The sequence below is a fragment of the Polypterus senegalus genome, chromosome 3, assembly GCF_016835505.1.
Source record: "Polypterus senegalus isolate Bchr_013 chromosome 3, ASM1683550v1, whole genome shotgun sequence".
NCBI lineage: Eukaryota > Metazoa > Chordata > Cladistia > Polypteriformes > Polypteridae > Polypterus > Polypterus senegalus.
In genome coordinates, this window is record NC_053156.1 from 103,658,096 (window position 1) to 103,670,630 (window position 12,535).

The 12,535-nt window shown below is 37.9% G+C and overlaps 2 protein-coding genes across 5 annotated transcripts in view; one reads left to right on the forward strand and one right to left on the reverse strand.

Annotated features, from left to right (window-relative positions):
- sh3yl1 (SH3 and SYLF domain containing 1) overlaps positions 1-200 on the reverse strand; it is a 62,307-nt gene extending 62,107 nt beyond the window's left edge. Inside the window, exon 1 of the mRNA XM_039747712.1 lies at positions 96-200. Within this exon, the coding sequence (XP_039603646.1) occupies position 96 (1 nt within the window). The 5' untranslated portion in view covers positions 97-200. The remainder of the gene's footprint in view (positions 1-95) is intronic.
- An 80-nt stretch (positions 201-280) lies between these two features.
- acp1 (acid phosphatase 1) overlaps positions 281-12,535 on the forward strand; it is a 76,206-nt gene continuing 63,951 nt past the window's right edge. Inside the window, exon 1 of one of the 4 annotated variants that reach the window (XM_039747714.1) lies at positions 281-511. In XM_039747714.1, the coding sequence (XP_039603648.1) occupies positions 469-511 (43 nt within the window). In that variant the 5' untranslated portion in view covers positions 281-468. Of the gene's footprint in view, positions 512-3,854; positions 3,961-12,535 lie in introns of those variants that run through there. The other 3 variants (XM_039747713.1, XM_039747716.1, XM_039747715.1) reach the window with 3 other exon arrangements.

Here is a 12,535-nt window from a genome sequence, read left to right on the forward strand (position 1 = left end):
ATTTATTGTTTTAAAACACATTAGAAATCGTGTAATAAGCATAAATTTTCTCTCCATCAGACATTAAAAATCGTAATAATTTCTGTTATACTCACTGATGTATGATATATGTACTTCTAAATCCTTATTTTAAGCATAACATCAAAGCAGGCACTTTTTATCCAAAAAAAAGTTCTTCCGGTTTTGAGCGTTTAAAAACTCCCCATACCTGTAGTAGGTAGAAATGGATACACCTGTCGGCTAGCCTGTTTGTAATAGGACTCTTCAGTTAAATCCTTGAAAATGAGTAACTTTCGAAAGACGTAATCGCTAAAGTATTTACAGAAAAATATTATCGACTTATATTAAGCGAGATGACCGTTTTTTATCATTTAATATCTGCTCAATTTACAATCAGGCGCTGTAAAGGCTGCTGTTACGCATTTAGTATTCGTCGGAATGATATTAGGACCCATTTGAAAGTGAAAGATGGCTGCCAACTCTAGAAAGTCTGTTTTATTCGTGTGTTTGGGTAAGGAAGTTTATTGGTTTAACTATTTGTTTTGATTCCATTACTTTGATTCTGCTATAGATTACAGATGATGATTGTTTACGCTTTCATTATTTTATGCAGTTGGTAATTTACGTCAGGTTAGTTGGTAGATGATAGCGTGGCATGTATTAGACGTGGAACTTTATCTGTCATGGCTCGTTGCTTTTAAGGCAGAAGTACTGTGTCCTGTGATGGACTGTCCGCTGCCTGGTCCTTTCCTTGCGTCTGAATCAGTTGGGATAGAATCCAGCATCCTTAAAGTGGATTGAATGTGTTCCTGAATGAATGAATGAATGAATTCATTGAAGATTATGGATTGGAGAATATTTAAAATTTTATGTATTAATTTAATGCGGACTCGACTCCTGAGATGGTGCTTTTAAACTTGGAGCTGACGGCAATGACGGGATAATGATTATTTTTTATTTTAGTTTACTTTTGTTTCTATATATGAAGTCAAATTGGTGGTCGTGACTTACGTAACATTTTTGGTAAGCGTTGTAACAAACACTTATTACATGACCCCAATGTCACCAACGTTCGAGAGCAACTTGTAGCATACCTGCGTGATCTAGTGTCGGTACAATTTTTGTGGTTAAAAGGATCACTGAAAAAATGCTGTATTTATTGAAGTGAAATAAGTGCTTTAAAGGATTTGAAACTGTATTTTAAGCAATTTTGAAGTAGACGTATTTCCATCTCCAAAAAAAAAAAAAATGCAGTCATGGGACAATACACATCTTGCGTCAGAAAGCAATATCTCCACAACCTGAAATTTTCAATAAAGAAATGTATGTGCAGTATAACTTACTAGTGTTGGGAAATATGGCCAACAATTTATTGTTTGTATATATGTAAACTTCTTGGAGATTAACGATTTATTTAAATATTTCATCATGTACAGTTGTGGCCAAAATTATTAGCCCCCCTGGAATCATGGAACATTTTCCTAAACTTCTTCCCAAAATTTGCAACATTGATGAAACTTGATATAATCAAACATCCACCAGTGCTATTTACTAGCTTTTAATACATTTTGTAATATAGAATATATTTTTAGTCTTGCTTTATATCAAATATAGTAAAAAATGGGGTAGTCAAAAATATTACCCCATGTTAATGTTTGCTTTCAAAACACACCTACACTAATTAACCAATCAGCTTTGAAACCACACCTGTGCAATCAATTGGCTTCCTAACAACACCTGCAGTCAATTGGCTTCCTAACGACACTCAATCAGCATAAAAAGACTCCCAAGGAACAGGGCTCTTGAACACATGTGAGGGACTACTGTTACTGACCATGCCAAAGACAAAGGAAATTAGTTTGGAGCTCAGAAAGAAGATAGTAGAGGCTCATGATAAGGGGCAAGGCTACACTGCCATTCCCAAGCGATTCACAGTGTCTAGAACTGCTGTATGTTGCATCACTGCCAAGTACAAGGAGACAAATTCTGTTAGAAACAAACCTGGCCGTGGCCGTAAGTGCAAGATTTCAAGAACTCTGGAGAGAAAAATAGTCAGAGATGTCAGCAAGGAACCCCGGACATCTGCCAAGATGATTGTTGCTGACCTGGCCTCTTCTGGAGTTGATGTTTCAAGGAACACAGTTGTGAGGGCTCTTCACTGCTTCACAGCTATCGTCCCAGAAGAAACACCCTAACTCAGAGCGGCACATCACAGCGCGACTGAGGTTTGCCCGTGAACATTTGAAATGTAAAGATGATTTTTGGAAGTCTGTGCTTTGGTCTGATGAGACTAAACTGGAACTGTTTGGGCACATGGATGTTGCTTATGTTTGGTGAAGAAAGGGACAGGCCTTCAACCCTAGGAACACAGTTGCCACAGTTAAACATGGTGGTGGGAGCATCATGCTGTGGGGCTGTTTTGCAGCCTCAGTCACAGGGAGCCTTGTTCGGGTGCATGGCATCGTGAAAAAAGAAAATTATGTTGACATTCTGAGGGAGAATATGCAGAAATCTGCTCGTAGTCTAGGCTTAGGTCGTCGCTGGGTCTTCCAACAAGACAATGACCCAAGCATACATCAAAATTAGTTCAACAGTTTTTCAAGAATACCAAAACCAAGATCTTAGAGTGGCCCTCACAAAGCCCAGACCTCAATCCCATTGAGAATCTGTGGCGAGTGCTCAAAGTAAATGTCCATGCTCGGAAACCACGCAATTTGGACCAGCTAGAACAATTTGCAATGGAGGAATGGACCAAAATCCCTCAGGAGACCTGTGCTAATCTAGTAAAGACCTACTCTAATAGATTGTTGTCAGTTGTGGCTCAAAAAGGGTACAGTATTGACTATTAATGGGCATGGGGCTAATAATTTTGGATGTCTCATTTTTGCCCTTTCTTGTTTCCACTCTGTGTCAATAAAATATCCAAACTAAAATTAGTGGACATTGTTATTTTGGACACAGATAAGCTTTAAAAAACAAACATTTGTTCTTAATGGTCATTTTCATATTGGAATCAGGAGTGTTGCCTATTTTTATAAGGGGGGCTAATAATTTTGGCCACAACTGTAAATCACTTTCGACTATTCTTAACGTTTTAAAGCAAAACGAAGCTTCTTCACATTTTGTAAACTGAAAATGAACAATGTCCTTTGAAGAAATATAAAATCATATCTATTTTTATTGATGGCGAAGAAATGTTTAACATATTAAAATACTGTCTGTACAGACTTCTTTGTGTTTTGTAATTTGTTTTAAAATTTGCAGCCTTCATTCTTCTTCCAAAGGGCCTTTCACATGACTTACAGAACGTTTTTTAAACTTTTTTTTTTGCAGCCCTTACTGCTCTTCCCTTTATGTCCTTCGTACCTTTCTTATATATTTGAAAAGAAACTAAAGTGAAGGTCTAAAATGCATTGCTTTGCTCTTGTCCACAAAACATTTTGAAAACCATCTGTTTGAGAAAGGCTGGGATGGCTGTCACAGTATGCACCAGCATTGAAGCACCTGCATTATGTATGTAAAATTGGCACAGCACTGCTGCAGGGTCCTTCTTGGTAACAGTATTTTCTCTGAGGGTCACTTTCCTGACAAGGTTCATGCACTGCTCAGGTGGAAGTTTGTATCCTGATTTTTCACGGGCACTGTTTGGTTTTGTTAATTAAATTGAATTATTAAATACAACTTAAATTCATTGAAATTTATTTTTTTATTCCAGTTCTTTGAGAAGGATGTGTTTTTTTTTTCTCCGCTTTGCTTTTGTTTTTTATACACTGATAGAATAGGCTTACGGGTAGTGTGGGATCAGTGCCTAGTTCCAATGGACCATGTAACTTAATCTGTAGTTATCTGTTTCAGATTGTCCAGATGGCACATACTGTAGCCATACTTGAATTGAGTGAAGGAGAGTTAACCTGCTGCATAGAGCTCTGCAGGAGCTGCTCACTATATTTTTGTGCACAGGTAAAAGGATTTTTAAAAATTTAAATCTGTAGATTTTTTGTTGTTGTTGCTTTTGTTTTCCTGCTGGATATAGGTCAACTTTTTAATAGTATTGTTTAAAAAGTGGCATCCATAATTCATTGCATGAAGATCACCAGAATAAGGCTAGTCGAGGATTGTTTAAACTAGGGAATGGGGGGGCAGGGAGTTTAGGACAGGCCAGATTTAGATCTATACATGGAAGAACAAACAATGGTGTAGAAATAAAAATGCATAGTAATGTAAATTTTAAGCAAACACGTAAAGATAGAAGGATTAACACATTAAAAATAGCTTGCCTTAATGCTAGAAGTATCAAAAATAAGGTAAGTGAGTTGGAGTTGTATGTAGCAGAGCACAATTATGATATTATAGCAATAACGGAAACCTGGCTAAATAACAAAGATGGGGATGAGTGTAACATAGAGGGATACACATTTTTTAGGAAGGATAGACAGAACAGAAAAGGAGGTGGGGTTGCTGTTTATGCCAAACAGGAATTAAATGTAAGTCATCTTCAGTTGGATGATGAGCCCCATCTTAGTGAGGACATGTGGCTTCGCCTGGAAAATATTAGGGAAAAAGGTCTCATTTTAGGAGTGTGTTATAGACCACCCAATTCAGACAGTAATTTCAACACACATCTTTTAGTAATATCAAAAGGCAAGTTTACAGGGGGATATTATAGTCATGGGGACTTTAATTATCCAAATATTAACTGGGATAACCTTACAGATGGAGGAGCACAAGAGCAGGAGTTTTTAGAAGTAATCGGCGACTGTTTTTAACACAGCATGTTAAAGCACCAACAAGGGGTGAAGCCTATCTGGATTTAGTATTCTGTAATAATCAGGATAGAATTGAGGGTGTAGAGGTGATTGAACCACTAGGGTCAAGTGACCATAATGTAATACAATTCTCAGTATTTTGTAAGAGTACAGATGCAAAGACTAAAATTGTTAAGTTGAACTTTAGTAGGGCTAATTTTGAGCAGATGCGACAAAGTCTAAGTAGGATAGACTGGGATAAGCTTTTAAATGTGGAGACAGTCGAGGAGCAGTGGAACAGGTTTAAAAATGTTTTACATGTAATGCAGGACAGATACATACCTAAATTTGGAAGTAATAGGAAACTAAAAAATCTCCACGATGGATTAATAAAGATTTAAAAAGAAGTTGCAAAGGAAAAACTGCTGTATAAGGCATATAAGACTAATGACTGCAAAGAGAACCGTAGCGTATGAGAACATGAGGGCAACCATTAAGAAGGATATCAGAGAGGCTAAAAGACAGTTGGAGAGGAATATAGCAGATAAGGCAAAGAAGACCCCAAGAGATTCTTTCAGTATTTTAGTAGTAAAAGAACAGTTAAGGAGGAGGTCAAGTTCATCAGGAATAGTAAAGGGAATTAAAAGATACAGACAATGAAATAGCAGATGCCCTAAACTTACATTTTTCTGAGGTGTTTACAAGTGAGCAAGTGGATAACCTGCCAGAGGTAAACACAACTACTAAGGAGGTACTGAGGGATTTGGAAATTGTAGAGGGAGAAGTGCTGCTCAGATTAAATAAGATGAAATCAAACAAATCACCAGGCCCAGATAATATTTATCCTCGTGTTCTTAAGGAGGCTAGTGAGTACATATATAAACCCTTGACACATATTTTTAGGAAGTCACTGTGCACTGGAGAGATTCCAAAGGACTGGAAAATGGCAAATATCATCCCATTATATAAAAAGGGTGACAGGGCAGATCCAAGCAACTATAGGCCAGTAAGCTTAACAAGCATCACAGGAAAATTAATGGAAGGAATTATTAAGGATAAGATTGAGCAACACATGACAAGGACAGGAGTTATTCTGAACAGTCAGCATGGGTTCAGAAGGGGAGGTCGTGTTTTACTAACATGTTGGAATTCTATGAGGAGGCAACAAAAGGATACGATCAAAGTGGAGCTTATGATATTATTTATCTGGACTTTCAGAAAGCATTTGATAAGGTGCCACATGAGAGGTTGGGCATCAAGTTAAAAGAAGTGGGAATTCAGGGTGATGTTTTTAGATGGGTGCAGAATTGGCTCAGACACAGGAAGCAGAGGGTGATGGTGCGAGGAACCTCATCAGAACTGGCTGATGTTAAGAGTGGTGTTCCACAGGGGTCAGTGCTAGGGCCGCTGCTATTTTTAATATATATAAATGATTTAGATAGGAATATAAGTAACAAGCTGGTTAAGTTTGCAGATGATACCAAGATAGGTGGATTAGCAGATAATTTGGAATCCGTTATATCATTACAGAAGGACTTGGATAGCATACAGGCTTGGGCAGATTTGTGGCAGATGAAATTTAATGTCAGTAAATGTAAAGTATTACACATAGGAAGTAAAAATATTAGGTTTGAATACACAATGGGCGGTCGAAAAATCGAGAGTACACCTTATGAGAAGGATTTAGGAGTCATAGTGGACTCCAAGCTATCAACTTCCAAACAGTGTTCAGAAGCCATTAAGAAGGCTAACAGAATGTTAGGTTATATAGCACGATCTGTGGAGTACAAGTCCAAGGAGGTTATGCTCAACCTTTATAATGCACTGGTGAGGCCTCATCTTGAGTACTGTGTGCAGTTTTGGTCTCCAGGCTACAAAAGGACATAGCAGCACTAGAAAAGGTCCAGAGAAGAGCGACTAGGCTGATTCCAGGTCTACAGGGGTTGAATTATGAGGAAAGATTAAAAGAGCTGGGCCTTTACAGTTTAAGCAAAAGAAGATTAAGAGGTGACATGATTGAAGTGTTTAAAATTATGAAGGGAATTAGTACAGTGGATCGAGACTTGTATTTTAAAATGAGCTCATCAAGAACACGGGGACACAGTTGGAAACACAAACATTAGGAAGTTTTTCTTTACACAAAGAACGATAGACACTTGGAATAAGTTACCAAGTAGTGTGGTAGACAGTAAGACGTTAGGGACTTTCAAAACTCGACTTGATGTTTTCTTGGAGGAAGCAAGTGAATAGGACTGGCGAGCTTTGTTGGGCTGAATGGCCTGTTCTCGTCTAGATTGTTCTAATTGTTCTAAGACCATTAATGATTTTCAGTCTTGGCCATATTGAAGATTTTCACTTGATTAAACTTGATTTTACTAATCATCTTTATTTATTTTCCATATTTGAATTTAAAAATTATTTATTCGTTTTTTAGTTATTTAGTTTTTTTCAGTGAAGTTTTACCTACATTGAAGCAATACCTATTTTCTTAATATCTTTTCAGAAATGGCAAAAACCCTTTCTTTTCCACTGTGACTACAGTTTGAGCGCTTCTTATAGCACAGTTCTTTTTCTGTGGGTGACACAAGTATTATCTGCACAGTAGATTGATGTTGAAGGCTTCATTGACTGTTGGTGTTAGAGCATGCTAATTCATATAGTAGATAGTTACATTTTACACAGCCCACATTCTGTGTTCATTGATTTAATTATGACAGACTTTCAGTTATTTGAAAGAATAATAAATAGCTCTACTAGATTGATTCCAAGGTTTCAAAATGGACAGATGATTTTCTGATGTGGTGTTAATGTTAAAATTCTTGTCAGAGGTCAGGAGATTTGGACAAACTTTGAACGCTTCCTTTATATTTATTCAGTGAGCTAAACCTCTTCCCCAACACCTGTTCATTGAACTTTGTTGCATATCTAGTGATTGAGGAGATTTTTTTTGAGACACACAGTTTGCTTTGGACGTGGCTATGGATTGTAAAGGGTGAAATTATTTTAAAATTACCTTTAAGAGATGAAAATGGATAAAGTGCAGTGTTAAACCTTCAGAGAGATTTGTCAAAAAAGTCTTGGGGTTGTTTCTGCTGTGAGCACCGACTATTGGGCAATATGCATGTTCTTGGATTTAATTCTGTGTTTCCATTAGCCAGAGTGGCTTCATTATCCTGTCCTTGGAATGCAAACATGGTTTCTTGTTTAGCTTCAACCACTGACATGTTATGTTACCCTGATCAGATGGCCACAACTGCTTGTACTCCAATGAAGAATAATATCCTATAATGAAAACTTTATTTATACTTTTATAATATCTGGGTAAATTTTAAGGATTTTTTTTGTAGTTGATATCTAACTTAACATTATATATTATTTAAAATGATACACAGTAATCCCTCCTCGATCGCAGGGGTTGCGTTCCAGACCCCCCCCCCGCGATAGGTGAAAATCCGCGAAGTAGAAACCATATGTTTGTATGGTTATTTTTATATATTTTAAGCCCTTATAAACTCTCCCACCCTGTTAACATCATTAGAGCCCTCTAGACATGAAATAACACCCTTTAGTCAAACATTTAAACTGTGCTCCATTACAAGACAGAGATGACAGTTCTTTCTCACAATTAAAAGAAAGCAAACATATCTTATCTTCAAAGGAGCGCCGTCATAAAGGAGCGCAGTCAGGAGCAGAGAATGTCAGAAGCCAAGTTTCCATCCAGTTTTTTGCGATGTTTTGTTATCGACAAATAGAATATGAGTAAAAAAAATGTGCGAAATTTGCTGTCTCCAGCCTGTTTCCATCCAACTAGCTTTTTATCGATAAAATGGTGTGCGTGATGACGTCACCCCCCCCAAAATGAACTGTTGCATAAATTTTGTTGTATCGCTAAAATAAATCTGCCCTTGAGCCGTTTCCATACATAATTTTGTGTATGTCGCAAATTATCTACCTTTCGTTTTCCACGTTACACCCCTCCACTAAACAAAGAAATGGAGAGATTATTCAGAGATTTTTTTGAAATTTGCCAGCTTACTGTTATTTCAATTTCACAAATAATTGGAATTATACAGAATATCCGAAGACGATGGCAGAATGAAGCAGTTGCTTGTCTGATAGCCGTGGAGCTCGAAGAAAGTACCCCAGTGCGACGAAACCCACGGGTATGGGAAAGACGACGAAATAAGACCTTCTGGGAGGAGGTGGTGGAGAGACACTTCACAGAAAATCTTTGGCTGCAACATTTTCGAATGACACCGCCGACGTTTGAGATGTTGTGTGGATTCATCAGTCTTGATGTTGCGCCCATCACAGGTTGCCACCGACCACCGGTTCCAACCCAAAAGCGGATTGCCATCGCCCTTTACATGCTGGCAACCTGCGCCGAGTATACAGTAGTTGGAGAAACTTTCGGAGTTAGTAAAACAACCGTCCATCGATGTGTATATGCTGTGTGCACCGCTATTAAAGAAAAATTAATGCGGCGCTATATCAGACTTCCGACTGTAGCGGAGGCCAATGAAATTGCATACCGCAATTCCTTGGTGCATCTTGTGCCACAGATTTACGGTGCACTGGATGGCACGCATGTGCCTATTCTTCCCCCGACGGAAGGCTACCGCGATTACATTAATTGCAAATGGTGGCCATCTATTGTTCTCCAGGCCCTTGTTGACGACAGGTGCATAATACGTGACATTTGCGTTGGCACTCCTGGAAGTGCCCATGATGCAGCTGTGTTTGCAGCATCGGATCTGTACAGGTGAGCCTACCTTTCAACATCCCTTCTCTGTGTGATAACAACTGAATTAGTACTGTAACCTGCTTCCCTTAAGGTTTTTAATTAAAACTGAAATTTGAATTAATACAAAATAATGACCTTTAATGAAAAAAAGCTAAAGTAAATATTAATGAGAGAATTTCTGCTAAATGCTAAAACATCTGCCATTTAATAATAAGAAAAAAATGTTTAGATAATGAAACACACAGTTTATTAAATATTTTGACTGGCACAGTAAATTACCTTTGCGGTTTTTGTATTATTTAGACATCCTGAGAGACACCCCCAGGCTACAGTTGATGTGGAGGGAGTTCAGGTACCCCTTTTAGTAGCAGGAGACCCAGCCTATCCGCTAATGCATTGGCTCATCAAAGGTTATCCTGGTCCCAATTTGTCTCAAGAACAAGAAGCATTCAACTCTCAATTGAATGGATCCAGAGTTAAGGTGGAGCACACTTTCGGACGTCTGAAAGGAAGATGGCGCATCCTAGCCAAACGATCTGACATTCACCACTCTTTCATGCCTACTGTTGTGGCAGCGTGTTGTGTACTCCACAACATCTGTGAGATGGAGAAGCAACGATTTGTACCACCTAGTGAAGACTCACGTAATGAAGGCGAGAGACAACCGAGCCACTTGCAGTGTGATGAACGACCTTCTGAACAAGCTGTGATTATCAGGGACGCTCTAATGCAATATGTATCAAACTTGCAAAGGCAGTAGGCTGTCCTGGGAAAAGTTTAAAAGGCATTTGAACCATAAAACCAAATTGTTACTATAATTTCAAATCACAAACTACAACATGCTGTTACTGATTTTATTTGTAACAAAATTTGTACATCTGCTTTATAAAGATTTAACACATTAGAAGCTTAATTTACATCTTGTAGAATGTACCAGACTACTTGTTGTAAACCTTTGTTTAACTTGAAAATAGATAACATTTGTTTTGGGATAATTAACAACATAAAACCGTTGCAATGTCACATGTGTAATAACATTTTACTTTTACTGAATACACGAAAAAAAAAAAAGCAGCCATAGAAGGCAGGTAGAAGGCTGAAATTTGGCAGGCTCATTCCTTACAGCTTACTTACAAAAGTTGGGCAGGTTTCATTTTCTAAATTCTACGCCTAATGGTCATAACTGGAAGGTATTTTTCTCCATTAACTGTAATGGAGTTGAGCTGGAATGACGTGGGGGGGGCGGAGTTTCGTGTGACATCATCACTCCTCCCACGTAATCACGTGAACTGACTGTCAACGCAGTGCGTAGAAAAACAGTAAGACCTCCAAAAAGTGCTTAAGAAAACATGCATTATATAATTGAGAAGGCAGCGAAACAATAAGAAGCGAGCGAGTGACATATACTACCATATTCATGAGTGCTGCTACCTCGGAAAGAAAGCAAGGTGTAAACCTAAACTTTAAATTAAGTTCATAGACAGGCTACCGCTGGCGTTTCACATGCCCACAGGTAATGCGGGATACAAGTTTAATAGATAGATAGATAGATAGATAGATACTTTATTAATCCCAAGGGGAAATTCACATAATCCAGCAGCAGTATACTGATACAAAGAAACAATATTAAATTAAATAGTAATAAAAATGAAAAGAATTAAAATAAAATTAAGAGGACGCAAGATATAAACGAGAGTTTTGATCACTTTGTAACTAAGTTAAAATTGTAGGTGAAGGGGTGTGCTTATGCAAATTCCGAGACTGTGTTTGTGGGGATTGACAGTTAAGGCGGGTGGGGGAGTCACGTCATCATCTCCCTGCCCATTCATCCCATTTCACTCTGAGCTGAGCTGTGCAGCTAACGCCGTCTTCCGAAGCAACTTCGTCAGACTGCCACCAAATACTCACAGAAAAATCCACAAGTTAATACACACGCTCTCTCTAGAGTTTCTCCACACTGAATCCTCCAGGCACTACTTACAAAAGGTTACATTGAAAATCGTGTTACGTTATTTTTAAAATCTTTCCTTTTCTTAGCACAAGCACAGCTGAGAAGCTTCGATGCATGTGCTCCATAACGGCTAAAAATAATGCATTTAATCACACTTTGCATTACAAGCAAAGGGGAGCTTTTGTCAATGCATGATTTCCTGGTACACCGATTACACTGATCAGCGCATCCCGATTCATTTTACCCTCGCACCACCTTAGTTTGAGAAGAAGTATGAAAAAATATGAGGTTAACACAGAAAAACAGATCACCAATTCAAGCTTTATGAATAATCGGTTCGCCATCAATAATTGTTTTGGTAAAGCCAACGTCCTTCCATTTTATAATTTTTCCGCCATTAGCCATGCAGCATCAAAGCCAAATCTGCCAGGCTGCAGGAGAGTTTTTACCCCAAAGCTGTTAGACTCCTTAACACCAGGCTGCCCCCTGGGACCTTCCACGAGGCCTCAACCACCACTAAAAACAGAACTTTTATACATGAAAACCACAGTCCTGCAAAGATGTGTGTGCATGTAGAAAAGAACTGAAAATCTCATACTGACCTTTAAGTATTTTGACACTCTTGATATCCTTATGCTATGAAACATTCTGACCGGTCATTGTTTACACACATCTTAAACAACTATTATCATACACTGATAATTTCTGTATTATCTATATCTATTATTTATTATTCATTTATTTATTATATTACATATCTTACACATCAATATTGCTGCTACTTCTTTGTCCTATCTTTGCACAATGTCTTGTCTTGTTTGTGTTTTAATTTTAAATTTTTAAATTTTTATTCTATTTTTAATTTACTATTTGCACATCATGTTGTTACACTGTGGACCCTGAGCTTCGCAATTTCGTCTATCTGTTGACTTGTATATGGTTGAGATGACAATAAAGTTCACTTTGACACTTTGACACTTTGACATGATTAAATGAACGGTAAATAAAGTAAGAGCAAAGCGAGCGTGACTTATTTAGGCAGGCATATATATGACAGCAACACTCATGACAATGTCAATCATGTTACGTTATTAT